The following is a 21619-nucleotide window of genomic DNA, read 5'->3' on the forward strand; positions in this document are numbered from 1 at the left end:
TACAAGCTAACTCTTGCAAGCAAGTTGGCCATATTATCAGTTTATGGTCGAAGAGGTTGTTGCAGTTTGCTTCACAGCTATAAAATAAGCAGTGCATTTAAAAAAATACATCTGGAAATCAGCAGCTGATTATAAACTCCATCACTTACTATTACTGTCAGATATAGCTAGCTAGTTTAAGCTAGAGTTGGGACAGTATTCAAAGAAAGACCTTGCATGACAGTCTGTGATGTTATGTTCCTTTTTCAATTTGACATTTTTTAATAAAACGTAGAGCCTTTAAGGTAGCCAACCAAAAAGCTCTTGCATATAAATTGTATGAAATTGGACTCAGACCAATTAATCAAAAATACCTCACCTTTTTTTTTTTTTTAGAAAAGTAAACTTGCTTTAAACTACTGGAAATAAAATGTAACATTACTTTATTTATTTATTAATGATTATTATTTATTTATTTAAGATTATGTGTTTTGAATTCAATAAAAGTGAGTTAAAAGTGAAAAAAAAAATTCACTATTTTAATTACCTTATTGGCTTATTTTTATTTATAATTTTATATGAATCAAAGCTTTAATTAGTCCACACATCGTTTCTGAAATAGTGTTAGCTGGTTTGGTGTGTAAGCTCAGTAATCCCAGTTAGAGCCTCCGGTGACCATCTGCTGTCTACACACACTGTGGCAGCTCCGCGCACTACTTTGTTACTGCATCACCTCAGCCCGCCCCCTCGGTGTTATGTATGTGTGTGTCTCCGAGTGTGTGTGTGTGTGTGTGTGTGTGTGTGTGTGTGTGTGTGTGTGTGCAGCCTATAGCCTACCGGGCGGAGTAATTCGCGCTGGTATCTATTGAGTGCATGTGTGTGTGTGTGTGTGTGCGAGTGCGTGCTACGGCTGCTCCTGCTTGTCACTCATTGTGCCGCGAACACGGGTAGCGACAAGGACCAAAATTCCGTCCGGTAGCAGATTGTCGTTCCTTGGGGGAAAAAAAAAACAAAAAAACAACCTGATATCTGTTTTATCCCCTCTTCAGTAGAGACACCTCGCTTGTTTAAAGTGCGTCTTCAAGGAGAATATCTGTGACACATTACAATGCTTCAAATAAGGGACCTCATCTGGGGATTGCTATTCATTGGCTTTGCAGGTAAGACGCTGACTTATTTATCATTCATACGAGGTTATGTTGGAGATTAATTTTCCAAGGCTGTGGTCGGTGCAAAATGTGAAAAAAAAAAAAAAAATGCAGGCCGAGCTGTGTTGATTTCTGGAGCAGCATCCTCTCTGGTCCCGCAAGCGGCATCCACTGCCACACTGACTCCGGACTACAGAGCCGAGTGCTCTGCAGAATCCACCACGTTTTGTACCAAAAGTTTCTGCAAGAAGTCGGAGATTTACCCGCTCTGTTAGCCGAGTGAAGCGTGAAATAAGATAGCAGTCTGCACGCATTTTTTTTTAAAATCTAGTTTCAGGGTGTTTTTTTTATTTTTTTTATCCCCGATAGTTTTAACCTCACAGCAGTCGCTTGAATCTGTGCAATTTTTTGAATATGTCCGCGCACTGCTGTTGCCATCACCGGTCCGGTTACTGAGTCAAAGAAAAGTGTGTGTTTATGACATTTCGATGGGAAATTAGTATCGACACGTGCTGCTGCGTCTTTGTGTGACTTGTGAGTTCATTTCTGGAGCTAAAGGTTTAGTGGATGCTGGCGGAGATGAGGACTTGTGATTCAGGGACGCTTTCGTAGCCTTCCCCCCCTCCTCCTCCTCCTCCTCCGCTCTCTCTCACTCGTCGCATATTGTTTATTCCCTCACTTTTTGCTTGTAAGCCACTGTTTTCGAATATATAAAACGCTGTCGCATAACCTTTTACTTATCGCCATATGTTCACATGTAGAGAAGCGAAGTCCCCCTCTCCCCCCTCTCTGGTTTCTCACTTGGTGCTTGGGTCAGCCCGTGACGCACCGAGGATGGAGTGTGTGTGCGGAGCGTCGCTCGGCTCTCCTCGGGGATGCTTTGTTTCGGTTCACAAAAAAAAAAACAGATTTAAACACATTCATTAGGAAGAAATTCGGTTTATTGTGTGTGTGTGTGTGTGTGTGTGTGTGTGTGTGTGTGGCTCTGAAGCACACACTTGAAGACTTCTCGTGGGGGTCGGATGAGATGTGTTCACCATTTTCCACCCTAGTCATCATCGGATTTTTGGCACACAAGCAGAATTCTGCGCGGACGTGTCAAGGAGGGATTTTTTCGAGTTTAACACCAGTGTGTTCATCTGGGTTACCAGCCTTTGACCTCCTTTGTGTCACATTATACTCTCTGTTTCTCTTCTGTTTTATATCTTTTAGTTTTCTGACTTCTTCTTCTCTTATTTTTTTTGGCGCAAAATGATGTTGACATTTGTTCAGAGTATTTAATTTTAGGGGGGGGGGGTCGTCGTCATCCATTGAAGACGACTGAATAGTCATTCAGTGTATACAATGGACTCCAATCCAAGAGGTCCCATAGTTAGAGCCTATAGAGCGGGAGGGGACCCCATTCTCCCCCATAAACCCCCACCCCCTCTGCTCCTCACATCCTCCTTCCCTCACTGCATCTGCTCCTCTTTCTATAGACTGCTACTGTGGGCTGCAAGTGGATTTCGAGGACCCCCAGGGGTCCTCAGAGAGGGGAAAATATACTTTAATAATAGAAAAGGTTAATTCACTATTTACTCCAAACATAATAATGATTCTAACCACACGTTTTGATTTCACAATTCCACCTGTATTATCTAAACGTCCAGAGTGTTCCTCTTGTCTGTTTATTCTCTGTGTTCAGCTGCAGTCTAACTTTTACACTTAACACTGAACGATTAAGCCCCTCAGATACTTTAATAAAGACATTATGACCAAAATATGTTGTTATTTAAAAGGATACTGACATTATAAAGTTGATAAATGAAGTTGTCAGTACCCTCTAGTGGACACACTGTTCTCTGTGGTGTGTTTAACTCTGTCAGTACTATTGACCTGGCTTGAATATGGGTCAGCATTGAATTAAATTCAGCAGAAACGAGGGTCTAAAATGGTTTGTGCATTCTGGATTTTTCTTTGATTCCTACAATGAGGTCTGTGGTGAAATCAAACTTGTGCATCCTGCTTGTAGGTTTCAATGGTTTTACATGTCTGAAGAAAGGCTGATGTGTAAAGCTGGATGAAGGAGGCTACAAATATTCCTTTGGCTTCTAAAGATGATCAGCAGTTTTGTTTCTTTAGTGGTGTTGGCTTTTTGCTTTTGGTGTTGCTTAAGTGGTGTTCAGTTGCAAAAAGAAAAAGTACAACAGTGTGTTTCCCACAGGGCTTGTTTTCTGCAGTATTTCAAATTTTGATGGAAAATGATGTTATTTTTTGTGAAGGGAACCAAAACCAAGCCATCCTGCAGCACCATATGTTACATAATGTGTGTAAACTTTCGGATATTTGGCTTGAAAATACTCACACACAAACATTTTCAACTGGACTGCAAATTTTTGAGTATTTTATTTTTGAGTATTTCCATATGAACTGCATTTCTTCCCACCTTTTCCACCCAAACACTGTCAGGGTGTCACTGTCAGTATATCGGCAGTGTAGAGGGCGGTGTGGCACCTATAAGACCTCTGGATGTGCTCATGCTTTTCTATATGATTCATGGTCCTGCCAGAATATTCTTGACGCCCTCACAATTCAGTGCACCTCATATGGAGGGAAAGTGAACGGAACCCAGAGGGAGATAATTAGACAGCTGTGCTTCAGCTCTGCCCCTGTTTCAATAGGGGCAGGAATTCAAAGAAATGGATCACATTATTTGATAGGCCCAGGGTTTATTAAAAGGGTAATGACAGTATCGCACTAGTCTGAAGGCTGAGCAATTTAATTACTCTTATTGATTTCCAGTTCCTGTTCCAGCTCAATGGTAATTACATTTTGGAGGTTAGTAACAAATACCGGAAGGGAACATCTCCAGCTTTTCAAGAAATGACGGACTAATGCCCTTAAACAGAATTTGATTCAGCAGCATCATGAGTCTTTCTTATCTTGTTTGCAGTCAGCTGGATGGAGTCCACTGTGTAATTCTATTTCTGACATTGTGTTATTGGAGCGCACTTTCTCTTGGTTTATTATGGATCGCAATCATACCCATGGTCATGATTCTGCAGCCTGAAATGTGTAAGATCAAGCAGGTTAACGAGTGAAACCAATCTATTCGTTACACCTATTGGATAGCGTGTCACACCTAAAGTTAAGTTCTATTAGGATGACATATTAACGAGTGTTACTTGATGACGTTTAATGCTGGAAAAAGGATTTAGATTATATTTTTGGCCGCAGAAATGGACTTTACGTTGCAGCGCTTGATCCAGATTTCTTTTGTCTTTGTGATGACTTGTTATGAAATCCTTGAGCGTTTGTAAAATCCCCTCTGATGGTATTATAAACCGCTGTCCAGCGTCTGGCGTCTGGCAGACTCGCATGCCTCTATGACTCAAACATGGACTTCCTCATTTGTATTTCTTCATTTCATCCGTACCTGAAACAACAAGAACCCCAGCGCAGCAGCTCTTGCCCGCTTAGGTGCTGACCACCCAGTTACCGCCATGCACCTGCCAGCCGGTTTATACAGCTTCCTGTAACTCAAGATACTATGAGCTCAAGAGCAAAGCGTAGCCATGTGTTTTCCCATCTTAACACAGAGCGAACTGTGAAGTCTACCGAATGATCCTCTAGATCTAAAACAATGTTTTCGGGTACCAAAACATAGAGCTGAACCCCTAAAAAAAGACGAAAAAGTTCAACTCCTTGAGGGAGAGAAAATACACAATTCCTAAATAGCTAACATATGGGACTTTAACTGCTGTGGGGAGTTCAAAGCCACAATGAAAATAATACAGGCTATTTTTGACTTATGGGAACTGGAAAAAGAAGCCAAACAAGGGGAAAATTATAAGGCGTTTTTTTAGTCTGCTCTCTGAATAAAACTCGTTTCTGCAGAAGTTCAGAGCCTCGCTCTGCAGTTACAACCAGATCCTCACTGAATTCATAGTGACATGTACGCATTTTGTATCAATTTATTACAGCTTTACGTTGATCAAATTCTCATCAGCACTGGAGCCGCTCAGATTACAGCGGCACCCCCCTTTGGATTCAGCTCGTAGTCAGCTATATACTGCATAGCTATACTGTACAGTTATTTTAAAAGCAAAGACAGCATCAAATGACTTCTCATTGAGTCATTATTGCAAGTCGAGTTAAATTGCCAGATGTAAATTTGACGCTGCTGCTGCTGAAATCTACACGAGCTTATTTCATAACTTTGCTTTCATCTTGTTCAATACATGTTTGATTCTTGTTGTACTTTGTATTTCTTCCCATCTTTGGTGTGTACTCTTATTATTTTCTCTTTGTAATTAGCTTAAGTGACATCAAATGTGGACCTACAGTAGATAGCCGATCGATGCACTTATGAATTTAGATTGATACAGTTTATGGAGGTGTATTCAAAATAAAGATTGATGACACTGCTGAAACAGGTGTGTTCCCCAAAATGTCAGACTACTCCACAACCAAATGTAGGCTGGGGCCGCTGAGGCTCAGTTGATAGCGTCATCGTCTCTCAACCTGAAGATTAAGGGTTCGAAACCCCAGCTCCTGCAGCCGCATGTCCGATGTGTCCTTGGCATACTCAAACCTGAATTGCTCTCGCTGCTTCGTTGGCAGCTATGAATGGGAATAGTTACCTTCTGATAGCAACCTGTGCCATCAGTGTGTGAATGAGTAGGTGTGACTTGTGGTGTAAAAGTGCTTTGAGTAGTCAGAAGACTAAAAAAGCGCTTTATAAGCTCAAGTCCATTTACCATTTATTCTGTTTAATTACATTTAAATGGTGTGCGGTAAGAGTAAACTTAAATAGAGGGGTTGGATCAAATTGAAACCCCTGATGTTCTCTTCCAGAACAGCTCCACAAAATGCTCCTCCTTACCTGAACTCTCTCACCCACTCCCTCTCACTCACTACAGGAAGTGACCTCACCTTCACAACAGGAACCTCAGGCACTAACTAGACTCTTCTCCTCTGTCGTCCCCCCCGGTGCTGGAATGAATGACCAGACTCTATTTGGTCTGCAGAGTCCCTTTAGACCTTTTTAAGAAGACGTTAAAGACTCAGCTCTTTCATGAACACCTTCACACTCGATGATGTTGATGATGATGATTTAAAAAAAAAAAAAGTTCTCATCCACCCTGTTCATTGTGTCTGTGCACTGCAAGCAGCACTTCCAATCTGACTTAAAGCTGTTTGTTGGCACCAGATATAAATATTCACTTTGGACTAAAGAGAAATCCATTTATGAATTGTGGTTTGCACAAGATACTTTATTAATATCCCTGATGTGACCTATAACAACAACAAAGAGCTGAGGAAACAGAGTAATACTTGACTAGTCTTAGCGTCATCAGTGACGTTATGCAGATTTGTGAAAATAATGTAAAGGTCAAATATTCTTTGAGGTTAGTATGAGATGTACTTCTTATCCATAAACTCATAAAGTCAACTCGCAGCGCTTCTTCACACTGAAACAAGAAGTGCAGATAGTTCCTCACAGAGAAGTTCAAACTGACTCTGCTGGCTGTTACACTTCTTCTCTGCTGACTGTTAGATGAGCAGAGGCCGTCTGTGCATATTAATCAGTGCATGAATAGGGACCATGAGTGATTTGCATTGTTTGTGCAATGATGGCGTCCTATAGGGAATTGAATGTAGGGGAATAAAGGGAAAAATGCAAAACGGGGCCTTACTCCCACCCCCCCTTCATCAACTCTTCTTCCCTTCAATGAGCTTTTTTTTTTCTTCATCAGCACAACATTACTTAGCAAAAATTGATTACAGCAAGTTAATGTGTAAACCCAAACAAGCTTTGATGTTTTTTTTTTTTCACTTGAAAAGTGAAGTCTCATTTTCAGTGGGCATTTCCACAAAAGAACTGCAAAGCCTTTTCCGAGAGATCCCTTTTCAACAAACACTTTCTGACAGATTAAGATAAACTTCAGACCCATGTTGGTGGTCCACAAAGTATAAAACATACTTTTGGATGAATTGCATCAGCTCCAACACTAAATAACTCGTCAGTTCTCTTCAAAGTTGGCTCGGCCCACTCAGCAGGGTCACATGGTATCAGCTTCTAATGGATTCGGATGAAGTGTGGCTTGATGCGAATGTGCCCCGAGCGCACATTCAGCCAGGTAAAATATGTCTGGGAGTGGTTCTGATTCCGAACAGTCTTTGAAGCTGCTGGCGCCTGAAGGCTAATAGCCCCCGCAGCGCAGCGAGAATGATGCCGGTTGATGGTGGACAGCAGTTGTTTGCTGTGACACGGAGCATCTTCAACAGAGTCCTTTGGCCTCACCTCAGCAGGCTTCCCACATCAGCACTGATGATCTGTGATGCCTTGGCTCGCAGCCTCCTGCAGAGCTCTGTTTAAGTGAGCCTGCCAAATCTGCTGAGGGAGCCCAAGGTGACGACGGACTACTTTACTGCGTAACAGAATCCCAGCATGATGTCTCTGTCCTCCTTCAACCGCCTGGAGAACTACAAGCACCCATTTTATTTGGAATAGAAACTGTTTGTATCGATGTTCCACTTTTCTTTATTGTCAGCAGGGGGGGCCCAGCGTTATTTATAGTGTGTCACTATTCTGACTTACTTCCCTCTGGACTGGCACTGGTGACCAGATGGTATTTTTATCTGTGAAAGTCACTTTGGAAATGTTCTTGTGTTTTTAACGTGGTTGAAAAAAAAAGAAGGTGAATTTATATTTCTTGAGTAAACAGCTTAACAGCACCAACAAATCTGACGCATCTGGCAGGAAAACAGTATCTATAGAAACAAACCCATTCTTCAGCTGCAGTTGACTTCAGTGTTTATACATTTTAATGTCATTATGATTCATAGTAATGGTTAGTTGTCATTTTATCTTTCTAAGCAACAAGTTCAGAGAATAAGCTTTCAAGTGATTACCAAAGAAAGCAGCATCATCTAGAGCCCGACCGATTAATCCCCCAGCCGATGACATCGGCCGATATTAACATATCCAATGACTATCGGCGCCCTTTATCGCAGATATGCACCGATGTTAATAGATTTATTTACCAGTGAAATAGCATTCAATTTGAGTTTCATTGTATGACACTAGCAGTTCTCGTTCACCAGCAGAGGGCGCTATATGGATTACTCCCCAGGGTGTCGAGAGGTGACTGAATGTTACTTTCCAGTTGAGTGACCGTCTGTTCTTCATTATAAATATTTTTCCACAAGTGTTCAATAACTGCATTTGAGGGATCAACACAACACATTTATCTCTACGGATCGAAGATAGATATCGGCCGATATATCGGTATTGGATTTTTTTCTCTCCCTAACATCGATATCGGTCCGGCCCTTGTATCATCCACATGTGTGCCTGGAAGAGGTGTTGCCAGTGCTTTGAAACATGAGCATACACTTAGTGCATATGCTTGTCTGCTGCAGGTTTTATCTTCTGCAAAGCTAAAAGGCCAGAAAAACTGATCTATGTGTGGAAAGTGTTGCAGATTTGTTAAGAGATTGTTGAAATTTGCAAGAAGTATTATGTATTGTAAAAGACTTGAGGCCAACACATACCAACCGCATAATTCACACATCAAAACACCCACCCGTTGTTTTCAATGCGGGCCCACACAGACGACATCTTCACACACTTTTTTCCTCGTCACCTCGGCAGAAAAAGTTTTTTTTTTTGAATCAATTCACTTTCCTGGTTTGGCATCACAAAACCGTGAATACTGCTTTTTTATAAACTACTTCTGTCTGTATTGTGAGTCCAGTGTGCCATACCATGTAGACACGAGTCAATGAATCTTTGATCCCACGACTTTTCCTGCAGCACTGCCACCTCGTCTCTCTTTTTTCCTGGACACACATCAGCTGCAGATGTAAACACTTCAGTCCAGGCACCCATCCAATTTAGTATAAACAGAACTGCTTGAGTGTCCATTGCCTGCCCTGCAGTCTAAGCCTGAGTCCATTTTAGACCCGTTTAAGCTGCTGAAAAGAAAATGCTCCAATATGACCTTAAACATCAGATTTTAGTTTCTCCTCTTCAGCCATCAACCTTGTACTAAATAAGTCGACCTGTTAGAGAAAAAACGATTTTATTATATTCATTTGAGCAGTTTATGAACTCATCATTGCACTTGTCTCAATGTCTCTGTTACCTACACTCCCTCTCTTTTTATCCCATGGTTTATTGGGAATAGATTAGGGAACTGATTTCGGGTTTAAGATGTATTTATTCTGTAGGGTCGCACATGAATACTTAATTTGACTTACAATCAGATGACTTAATTTGCGCATATTCAAATGTAGCACGCATCAGTAACTGACTTTCTTGTTGACATGATTGTAACCTCAAGCTCTGGCTTGATTCATAGTTGTTACTGAGATGGAGAGTGCCAGTCCTGTACTATTTTTCTTCCTTACTTCTCGACTTGTACTGCAGCTTAGGGACTCATTGAAGTGAAGGTGTACGGCAGTTGGAGGCAGTTTGTTCCTGGATTTCAGCAGCCTCTCTGGTGTCACACCTGCTGTATTTGTCTTCAATTCGAGGGAGGATTTCCAGCTCTGAAATCCTGCTTTTCAAAACCACCTGGAGCAGCAACTCATTTTCTTGTACACCTGGCGTCTACAGGGATAATTGTTGCTCATTTGAGATGCATGCAGCGATGTTTCTTCCTGTTCACTGTGATCGTGTCTCAGTTTTTGAAATATTTTCTTCTTTTTCATTGAATGCCTTTTTTCGTTTTGTTTGATAATCTTATTGTTGTTTTCTGTACTTTTCCTGACAAAGCTTTAATTAATGTCCCTTACAGCTAAGGTGACAGCGTGTTATCATACACTGTAGCTCGCTGCGGTTGATTGGCTGATCTGGTTGTCAGTCATTAATCCCTGTGTTTTCCTTGTGCTTGCCTAAGATGAATTGTGGATAAATAGAACTCCAAAACACAACTGCTGTCGTGCCGGTCTATTCTACACACTATTTAAATTCCAGACACAAGCGACACATGCTGCTTACCGACCTGAATAGACGGCATGTGCAGCAGATAGACAAAAAGACTACAAGAATGCAAGCTGCATGTCAAACAGCAGAGACTTTTGAACGGATTAGATGTTGTCCTCTTACTGGCAACACCTAAGAAAAAAATCCAACTTTTTCCTGCGGTAGTTGAATAAGTTGCTATAGACTATAGTTTCACACAGTAGTACACAGTTTGTTCCCAACCTTTGTTTTTTTCTTTGCCCCCTCTCTCTACTTGTGTTGAGGAAAAGCTGACCCACACGCAAAAAAGTAACGCTGCTGTCAAAAATAATAATAAGCATCAATATGCACAGAACTGTCTTCATGAGAATCTTAAACTTTGATAAATGTCTCTTCTTGGCGAACATTTGTTCTACCTACAGACCAATGGAAGAGGCCTAGTTGTTTTTTTTTTTAAATTTTTTTACCTAAGCCCTATTTCACAACTATCCAGTAAATGTGTTATCATTTTTAAAGTGAATGTGTGAGAATCATTCTGGCAACCTCAGAGCAAAAACAGACTTGACCTCCACCCCTCAGGCTAATTTAGAAGTTCTCCTCAACAGATGCTGTAACACTAGCCTGCATGTGCTCTTAGTGTATATGCAAAGTATTGATGATTGGCTAGAATTACCAAAGACATCTGTGCCACCACCCCCACCCCCATCAGCCCCCGACCCCAAACCAGAGATTTGCCAAAAGGACCACAACCAATTTGTATTGCTAAGCTGAGCTAATTAGTAGAAGAGAACATTGGGTTTTATTTAGATTTAATACCTCAGCAACACAAAAATGACTTTAATTATGCAAATTTGTCATAACATTTCGAAAAGTCATATAAAATAGGTTTGTCAAGATGTTGAAAATGTCCATACTGTAGTGGTGTTTGCTTGCTAATTATGGGACCTAAAATGAACAAATTACCCAATTAAAGCGGTTGATATTATCATATCAAAGTTTAAAACTGTAGTATCTTGACAGCCCTAATGTAACATTTTAAATGATTGTAATTAGAGGTGGGGAAAAAAATCGATTTATGTAAAAATCCAGATTCTTATCTTTATAAGAAATGATTTTAAATAGATTAATAACTTCACTAATCAGTTACTCGATGCTAAGTGCTAAGGCTAGCTCGTTAACTGCCAAATGGAGCAGCAGGAAATTCAGCCGGTCTCACAGAAGACTGGAGTGGATCCTAATGTTTGTTCTAATTAAAAAATAGACTTTGAATCCATGAATCCAGAAACGTTTTGAATCGAAAATATGTTCTGAATCGAATCATGATGCACCCAAAGACCCCCAGCCCTACTTCTAATAAAAAGTAGGTTATGGGGAGACACAGTACGTCCTTCTGTTTTCTGCCACAGCTGACATTTAGGGATGTTAAGGTGGCCTTAGGCGATGTGAGTATTTTGTGTCAACACATACATTCTGTATGTTTGGCACCCCACACTGCAAACTCAGCATCTTTCCAGCATCACTTGCTTGGGATGTCTTGGCACTGATATAGTTTACCTGAGCTAAAGTCGTCTGACACAATTTACGTTGCTGCAGCTCAGTGAGCGACTTGAGGATTATTCTTGCCTCGGTGATAGAGGGTGTTTATTGGATGCACATTACGAGCACAAAGACGGAGCGGGGCGTCTCGTGCGATTCTTACAATCACTGCTACATCATCCCACTTCACTTTGGCTGAGCTGTCATGGAGACGCACGCCGGCCCCATAATGTATTTGTTATGTATGCCTTAACCGTCTCTCGGTCCCAAGGAGTGACTCACCATCATGATGTAATGCCTAGAAACGGCAGTTAGCTCATCTCCGCGGCCTCTGTGATTGGCTGGCTTCCTCAGGTGCCAAGCTGCTGCAGCCTTTGTGTGAAGAAGGAAACAAACAAAAAAAAAAAAAAAAAAAGTGCATCTTCGGGGAGATAGAGAGAAAAAGCGAGATGTGCAGAATTCAGTGACTTGTTTACTTTCTAAATTGGCACGATCGTCAGAGAGCACATTCTTGCGGCGAGCGTCCTCTGTGGCTCGGCGGTGTTTTCAGAGCGTGCCAGCAAAAGTCCAGCATGACTTATTTCACTGCAGACTGTGTGCAACCTCAGGTGGCCGGCTCTCTTAACTGTTCTCCAAACTGCCTTGTCTCAGATTTTTATATCCTGTCCGTAGGCCCTAATTTTTAATGAAAATGTGACCACTATGAGTGATGTAGACGCCGTGCTTCCAATTGTTATTCAAGACTTGTGGAGATCTTTTTTTAAGTCTTGCTGCGAACTCAACCGGCTGTGTGTGCAGAAACAGCAGTCTAAAGACCAGCTGCAGCTGTGAGGAAGAAAGCATAATGAATACATTATTAAATCTTCTATTTTGTGGTACAATAAAAGAATATTAAATCAGTGTTTCCAGGTAATGGCCTCGTAAGAAAACTATTCTTCCCTGCAAAAGAGCTTTTCCTTTGCAGTTGAATCAAAATGGTAAAAAGAAGGCTGAGGTGTAGAACCAGCAATTATAACCTCGCCTGTTTGTGTGCATGGCTGTGAAATCCGCTGGGGGGGGTAACGCTATGGAAACGGGAGGAAACACAGAGGCACATCTAGGAGCTAACTTGTCAGCGGATGCAGCACAGACTCCATGGAGCGTTTGATCAAACTGGTGTGTCAGATATCATCTAATTAACTGGTAAAAATCCAGCCCACAATCTAATACTGGGAGCTGCTTCTAACCGGAGACCTGCTGCTGCCCATATGGAAATCACATGCTGAACCCTGATGAGGTCAGACTGATCAAAATAAATGGTGTTTTTGTTGTTGGGGCTGGTAGCAGGTGGTTGCAGGGTAACATCATCTCGGTGCCGAGAGGGAGGGGCTGTTGTCATAACAGAAACAAAGACTACCTGAATACATTTCATACCCTAAACCAAACCCACCTGTGTGTGAAGCCTCAAAACTTCAAATGAATGGAAAGCTGCCGATCAGAAGTTTGCTTCCCAGGCTTTGTAGAATATTTGTCTTTCTCTGTTATGCTTTGGGTTTCTTTATTGATGCAAGTTTCTGATCTAAATAAAATGGACTTGAGCTTGTATAGCGCTTTTCTCTTCTGACCTCTCAAAGCAGGTCACACACATTCACACACCGATGGCAGAGGCTGCTGTGTAAAGTGACCATCGGAGGTAAGGGTGGGGGAAAAAAAACGATTTATGTAAAAGTCAAGATTCTTATCTTGTGAGATTTTAAATAGATTTATAACTTCCAAAAATCATTTTTTTTGGGGGGGGGGGGGGGGGGCTAATCAGGCACTTCCTGCTAAATGCTAAGGCTAGCTCGTTAACTCAGTAGAATGACAAATGGAGCAGCAAGAAATTCAGCCAGTCTCACAGGTGACTGGAGTAGATCCTGATGTTCTCATTCATAAATAGACTTTGAATCCAGAATCGTTTGGAATCGATAAAAAGTTTCTGACTCGAATCATGACCCCAAGAATCGAAATCGAATCGTGAGACACCCAAAGATTCACAGCGCTAATCAGTAGTAACTAAACCCATTCGTACACATTCATATGCCGCCGACTAAGCAGTGGGCGCAACTTGGGGTTAAGAATCAGATCAGACAACACATCAGACATGTTGTTGCAGGAGCTGGGGATCGAACCACCAACCTCCCGGATGAGACAAAACAGACTCTACCATCTGAGTCACACCCTAGAGAAATGAAAATGAAGAGTTCTACTTGCAGAGCAGTGTGTCTTTAATCACTGATAACTCCGGTATAATGTAGGCTGGAGCATAAGCTACTTCATTATAGAGTGTATTATAAAGTGCCACTTGGGCTTTTCATACAGGAGGAAAAAAAAAATATTGATGCAGAGAATGTATTAGCAAAACCAGACAGCAGGATTACCACACCAAGATCAATTATTAATTTTCTAATTTGTGTGCACAGATTTATATGCTGAGCACTCAGCGTGACAATAAAGCGCACATAAATCAGGACGTGTTCATCGGGAGAGTGAGGGCTGTCGATATGAACCTCTGACCTTCTGAATCAAAGAGGTGAGGTGTTTTTATACCAACTCCAGGGGAGCACAGGTTGATAAACAGACGTCTTCTTTGATGCCTTCTTTACAGCATGTGCTTGACGATATAAAGTAAAAGCGTGCAATAGGTCACGCGCTGGGACCGATATCTTTTCAGGTCCGTTCAGTACAACCACCCCCATCTCCTCCTGCTGTTTCTTCAAAAGACTTATAATTCCATGTTTTTTTATTTTTATTGAAAAGAAGAAGTAGATGCATAAAGCACGAGCCTTGCTTCAAAATGTCCCATAAACCGTACACTAATTTTTCGACGCCAGTAATATTCTCCATATGCCCCCCAGCTTGTTCTGTAGCTTTTTGTGAATACAGGATGAACTGCTTTAACTCTTAGCAGAGTCTTCCTGTTTTTTTTTTTACGCATGAAAAACTTGACCCATTAAAAAAAAAAAAAAAAAAAAAAAAAAGGATTTGACATCTTTCTTCTGTGCGCTTTTTGATTTTTTCTAAAAGAATAACGCACTCAAGCTTTCATCCGAGTATCTGAACGCACAAGCACCACCCGGTTTAACCCAAACACAAACCCCCTTGAAGAGGTTTCTCTCTCCGTTATTGTGTGTTTATGGTCCGGCTGCTGCGTTTGATGAGATCAGGAGAGGTCTGTAATTTATTAGGGCTTTCACACTAACAGCATTGTGTAAGGTGCCGCTCCTGAAGAAAAGCTTCACGAGGGGGGGCTTGCTGTGAGGCGGGGGGGAGGCAAGACAAAGGTGAGGGTTGGCGGCAGGAGGGGAGGAGGGGTGGAGGAGGCGGGACACAATGCAGAGTGTCGTCAAGGAGGGACCACGGGGGCTGGCAGGGCTCTTCAACCTCTGGATTCATTGTTTCTATTTCTGTCGCTGCAGCCTCATTTCATGTCATAAAAAAGGAGCAGTAGGAGTGTTAGACGTGGATAAACGCTTTTTATTCTTTCATTTAATCCATGAATACAAGCGTTTCTTTAGTATCACTTACACACGTTACCTGACTCAACGCTAGCCAGTCTTTACATTTCAGATCTTAAACAATGTTTATAATTCCATTTCTAACACTTTTGCAGCTAAAAAAAAAGAACATTTGTTACTAAACTGATTGGAATGAAAAACCTCATTATGAAAAGAGAGATCTTTGCGTTGGAACGGTATGTGATCCATGTCTTTCTGTTCTTCATAAAAAAAAAAGTCTATAAATAAGGCGAGGTTGTTCTGCAGCCAAACAAACTGCTGCAAAGGGAGCAACTTTTTTTTTTTTTTTTTTTCTTCTCCTGTGTTTGGTGGCCTGATTATGTCAGTGGAAAAGAATAGCCGCTCTCCTGACTGACAGCTGTCTTGTTTTATCTGTGAGTCTTCTTCAGCATAATGCTCTGCTCGGCTGCTTTAATAAGCCTCGGTAACGGCAAAGTTCTGTAGCTTGCGTAATTATTTTGCTCGGTGACAGTTCAGAAATTATGCCTGCTGCACATGAAAATGGATACAGTAGACATTTTTTTTTTGGAACAGAATGTGTTCTGTTGATACATGAATGTTGACGGCTGATAAAGAAGCGCTCTGTAGTTTTTTTCTGCCCCCCCCCCCCCCCCCCCCCCCCCCCCTTGTTTTGTAGTTTCCCCCTCCCCATAGTATTTGGCAGCTTTTGCTGCACGACTTTCTTCAAATACTCAACATTTAAATGGAAATCCCTCCAATGAGTAAATATGAACTTTTGAATATCTGCAGCCTTCACTCGTTGCCTCATGGTATCGTTGCATTTTTGGCTGAATAATGCACCATTTGAAACGCTTTTACCAATCTATAAAACCTTCAACTTATTTCTCTGAAGTCCTTTAAAAGTTTAATTTCATGCCAGCAGCGTCTTCTTTCACCCCCCCCCCCCCCCCTGCCAAGGAACACGACCACAGAGCAGACCCAGTCAAACTTCTCGCTCACAGTTTAGAATGGGGAAGGCAGACCAATGAATCTTTCAAAAGGTGTTTTTTTTTTTGCTTTCATGCCTTGCGTATATTTTTGATGAAGCCTGCAGGTGAGAATAATCAAGAAGACCAATTCTATTTTCCTCAATAGTTCAAATGGAGTGTTTGATGCATTCACATGTTTAAATAGGATTTTCAGACTTCTCAGCATCCATTCGGACGGATTTGAAGGTAAAAGTCAAAAAAAGACCAGCGGCTCGTCTCGTCTGAACACCAGAAGGATTCAAATATGTTTACATTGCAGAAACAAAAGGGAGCGTGTCATGCTGCATATGATTGATGCTGGCTCGCGGTGCAGGGCAGCCAGATGGGGCGAGCTCGGGCGCTTCAACATGAGGGGGGTCGAGGGGCTCGGCCTTTTTTTTCTTTTTTAAACCAGCCAACAGCGGCCTGAGAGACTGAGCTGCCCAAAGGCTCCTGCACAGAGACTTGTAATGTGCTTGGCATGCCTCAGTGGCCCTCTCATCTCAGTGTCACTGCACTCGATCTGAGCATCAAACAGTCTATACTATACGATCTATATAGACCTTGAGCAGCCGTATATCTCTCATTAGATGCGCATATTGTAAAGCTGCCAATGTGGAGAGATAATTGCTCTTTTTCAGGAGTTTTTTTTTTTTTCCACTTGTAAGTGTCACTCTCCTGCAACACAGAGTAGGGTTATTTATGCCGGTCCATCTGACACCATCTTGACAGCTGTCTCTTGACACCCACAAGATATTAAGAAGAGAGATAAAAAATGGTCTGCTTGGTGTACAACTTTTTGACATACTTGCACTGTATTGTCATTTCCAAAAAGACTGCAGGGCTGTGAGATTTGGATGCATGCTCAATATGTTCAAAAAGCCTGAATATGCATCACAATAATCTGTAACATGTAGCATACAGTCTTTGTGTGTGGTAAAGTACCATCTTTCCACGTCTCCAGAGGAAACCTGAACCTAAGCCGGAGAATAATAATAATATAGATCCAGTGAAGTCCAATACCTGGAATGTCTCCAGTGCGAGATAATTGGAATATGGCTACCAAGAGGTTTTTACTAATTATCATATTCAGGTAGCATGTGCTCGTCTCTGCTGTTTCTACCATGCTGATATATAAAAGTGGATCTTTGACCAGATGTTGCCTCGCTGAAGTTTTAAATAGGTTTTGGTGCACATGCAGCTCGGCCTTATTGGTAGACATCCGTCAAGATTGACTGCTCTCCTTTTGAAAGCGATGGCAGTGTGTGTGTTTACTGAGTTATTGCTTTGCTCTTACAAGAATCCTTCATCTCTCTTGGCCTGTAAAAACAGTCCGCCTTTACTCCATCAGACGGTCTGGCAACCAAAATACTTGATATGATTTGTGAAGTTTTCATCTCTTTTTTTTTTTTTTGTGCAAAAATGAAATTTCAAATGAGCATTCATGCCCTTCTTAGGATGTATCCGTTTAGACACAGCTCAAGTGTCAAATGCAAAGATATCTCATTACGGAAGGGACAGAATGCCAATAAATTTAACGAGTGTCTCCCGTGTTGGAGACAGAACACTTAAGACGTTAATTATCCCACAGCCTTTCCTCCGGTGTGCACCCTGAGATTACCTCGACTGCAGTCGTAATAGCAGGGCTCTGAGATGCTTTACGATACCATCATGATATGGGGGTCTAATGAAGATTGTAGCCTCTAGGGGCTCCTTGCAGGACTTTGCAGGACTAGCCTCTGTCTTCTTCATTTCTCTGTTTTCATTTTCCGCCTTTTGTGAAACATCTATCTTTACTTTGAATACGACAGCATGCGTAGCTTATCTGTACACTCCTTTTTGTTTGGGGAATCATCATCGCGGTATTTTGTGTCTGTGGAATAACGATGATTTATCTCACGGCTGCTGATATCATTATTCACAATCACTGCGACTAGTGAGCCAAAAGGTAGATCACTTATCAGTGTCTGACCCACTGTTGGCATTGAAAGAGCAACTCAAAATGCCACATCACGCTCCATTTTTTTCCAGCGTGTCTTTCTCTGAATTTTTTTTCCATTCTGCAGTCTCAAAGAAAAAAGCATACTCTGTAGTGCCTCGACACAGAGAGAGAGAGAGAGAGAGAGAGAGAGAGAGAGAGAAAGCCCGCTGTTGTTTTCAACTGTGCTGTTTGATTCAGCTCCACTGCGCTCTGCAGCCGGCCAAGCACATCACTTAGTTCGCCACCCTTTGCCACAAGAAACCCTCCTGGGACTCTGTAGACTCCCCTACTCCTTGGATGCATCCCCCTAAAGGAGCAATCCAGAGCAAGAAAGAGAAAACCTCAAATCTTGCAATTGAGCACTGTGCAAGTCCGACCACAAAGCAAAAAAAATAAAAGTGAAACCGACTCAACGCTCCCTGTCAGGAGATAACTCGGATGATAATTTCCATGGGAAGCAGAGGACAGAAAATGAGGGAACAATGAAAAGTGGGAGATGGAGGGACACAAACGAGGCCTGGTGAGAATGGCTCGGTTGTTAGCCCTGAGATGCATGAGACCGGGGTTTGGATACAGTTTGTAGCTGACATGGCCAGTTTCCCAAGGACAGAGCCCTTTTTTTTTTTTTTTTTTAACAGAGGCATTTGCTCATTAGAGAGCACATCTCACATTGTTTATGGACTTTAATGAGCCTTGCCGCAACCAAGGCTAGAAAACAAAAGACAAGAAAATACGGACTCTGCATTCAAAAGTGCAACAGGTCCGCCGGCCCAGGACCGAAACAGAGGGAGCTGGTAATCCTGCCTCCACAGAGTCTTTGCTGATCTTTCTTTTTTCTGAACAGTACACAATCTTTATGCATTCGACGACACAGTCTCCAGGCCCCACCCCCACCTCTCCCTGTTTTTTTTCCCTCCCATGTTCCCCCCTCTGTCTTTCTCATTACTGCTATTGCAGAGAACAATCTCAGGGCACCATTTCTGCTGAGGACATTGAGGAGGCTTAATTAGTTCATTCGCGGATATGGCTTCTTCTCACTAGCCCGATGGCTTTTAGTGCCTCTGGAGGGCCTTAAATGCCAGCTCCCTCTCGCAGAAAGGCCTCAAACTGCACCAAATATAAAAATCTGTCAGGTTAATAAGGGAGAGCCCCCCCCCCTGCAACCCTCCTGCATTTATTTATCACATTTGCACCTGTTTTTGAAAGAAAGCAGAGTGGCTGTCTCTGAGCACTGAAGTGGAAAAAAAAGGACATTTACATCTGATTTCTATAATTCTCCTGTGGACACAACCTTTTAAAGTCTCTACTGTCTTACTGAGTTGATTTGCGGAGTTCAAAACAAGGCTAAAGAGACTGCTTGTAGGGCATGGGGTTTAAAAGTGATGAGGTTCAGCTGAATGAAAACTCTTCTAAAGGCTTACAAAGTTACACAACTGAATTATATTTTTCTGAAAGCAATTTCTTGTGGCAGGAATTCAATTATATGTATAAACTACTGACATGGCCTTCAATAACCACGTGCTTAAGAACGATCTGATAACTGTTTTTTTTTGCCTTTGATAGTAATGAAATTATTAAAGAAAAAAACAGACACAGTTGTATCTTCAACCCACAGCTGCTGTGAGCGAAAGAGAGAGAGAGAGAGAGAGAGAGAGAGAGAGAGAGAGCAGTGGTTGATTGACAAAGTGAGCACTAATGACAGCAAAGCAGTGATAAAGAGGAATGACATATTATATCTTCTGCTTGTTTCATAGCAGTGAGGCTCTAATGATCTTAGAAACACTTCCACACCTCTGCATGAACTCGCAGAAAGGTGCTGAAGTCACGCTCCATCCTGCCCGCGGCGTGTGTTTCTGCTCCGCCCTGCGTCACAGCCACTAAACCAGTAACTGTTTTATTCACCGGTCGACAAATACCAACATTTTGTGAAGTTCTCTAGGCATCTTGTAAATACAAACAAGTAAACCATAGTGTCTGAGGGTAGACGAGAGAGACAGCAATGCTACCTGGTCCCTATGTTTTCTATAAGCGCCGACCTGTGGCATATCAAAGACGCTGACACCCAGAAAATGTCCTAAATAAGAAAATGAGACCCTTTTTCTAATGTACAAGGTTGAAATCACTATAACAAATTCAACAATTTTTGAGTGCCTAAAAGTTTTTTTTTGTTGCTGCTGTATTTTTTCATATCATAGTTCAAACTTCTGGTATAGCAACAATTCTATTCTCAAGATTTAAACAGGGGAATCAGAATTCTCCCTAAAACTGAGGCTATGAATGATCGAAAGAGAGAAAAAAATGACGGATGCGTTTGCCCAAATTGTCTGTTTGCAGGATTTTTAGTATGACCCTTAAACTAAAGCAGCAGCTTCCAGTAATGTGATTTTTAAATTACAGAGCTAACAACTCCATTTGCATTGATTGAACAGTAGGTTTAGGTCTCCAGTGATGGGAAAATGATACCAAAAACTCAATAAATGCTGAACCAGGTGCAATTATGTCCGTCTTTTCATCCAATCTCCACTTTTCCAGTGACATCTGAACTCTCATTAGAGAGATGGGCTTCAGAAAATGGATTCAGCGGTTCTCGGGTTGAGATGGAAAAAAAATCGAGTTTGGAGGCTCGGGCTGTTTGCTGGGCTTCCTGTAACACTATCCTGTTTGTGGAATGGGGGGTATTCCTGAAATGACATTCAGTTTCTGGGCAACAGAGCAGCAGCTGTGCATATCTCTGTGTCCGGGATGGGGATGGGGATGGGGATGGGGGGGCTGCCGCTGCGTTGAGTTAAAAGCCCCTTGATGCAGCTGTGTTTGAACAGGGAGATTGCAGTTCGATCAGTGGCTCGAGGGTATTCTCTGACCAACAGTGTGCAGGGACAGAACTTCATAAGATTCCCATGGAGTGTTTTTTTTTTTCTCTCCAGATAAAAGCGGCACTAGTTAAAATACTGGAGCCGACCATAGAGTCTGAATGGATGACAGGTTTATGTTGCTTTCACACTGGGTGCTTGAATAAGAAAGCATTGTTTTTTTTGGCATCATGTGATGTCTTTAAAGTGTAGGGCCAAACTGGTTGGCATGGCAATTTTGAGAAATGAAAGACATTTAGTGATATTCCCTCCTACAATAAAAAAAGCCCAGCGTCACTGTTCTGTTCAAAGAATCTGTTTCATTTACAAATGCATATTATCCCTCGGAAATTGGTCTCTGATTTCAAATATCACAAGAAAAGAATACTTCACTAAAGAGTTGCATAACCATTTAATAAAATTAGGTTTTTCACAACATTAACTTGAAATGGAGAACCAGTTGAAGAAACATCTTCACTCACAAATCTTTGGTTGATTAGGAAATAGCTGAAATGGAGCTCCACAATTATGGGCTCATTCAATACAAATGATATTATTATCTATAACAGGTCTTGGCGATAATTCAGTTTCAGAGTTTATGGACCTTAGTTGGAGTTGTACCAGACTTTTTCATGAAATTCATATTTCTTTTATCCAATCAGTGCTTTT

At 41.8% G+C, this 21619-nt stretch overlaps 1 protein-coding gene across 12 annotated transcripts in view; it reads left to right on the forward strand.

Moving 5' to 3' along the window:
* Positions 1 to 822: 822 nt before the first annotated feature.
* The window catches only part of ncam1a (neural cell adhesion molecule 1a), a 284217-nt gene continuing 263420 nt past the window's right edge, over positions 823 to 21619 (forward strand). For 3 of the 12 annotated variants that reach the window (XM_061056409.1, XM_061056407.1, XM_061056408.1), the window contains exon 1: positions 825 to 1139. In XM_061056409.1, the coding sequence (XP_060912392.1) occupies positions 1088 to 1139 (52 nt within the window). In that variant the 5' untranslated portion in view covers positions 825 to 1087. Of the gene's footprint in view, positions 1140 to 21619 lie in introns of all 12 variants that reach the window. The other 9 variants (XM_061056405.1, XM_061056406.1, XM_061056410.1 and 6 more) reach the window with 8 other exon arrangements.

This window comes from Labrus mixtus, chromosome 14, assembly GCF_963584025.1.
Source record: "Labrus mixtus chromosome 14, fLabMix1.1, whole genome shotgun sequence".
Taxonomy (NCBI): domain Eukaryota; kingdom Metazoa; phylum Chordata; class Actinopteri; order Labriformes; family Labridae; genus Labrus; species Labrus mixtus.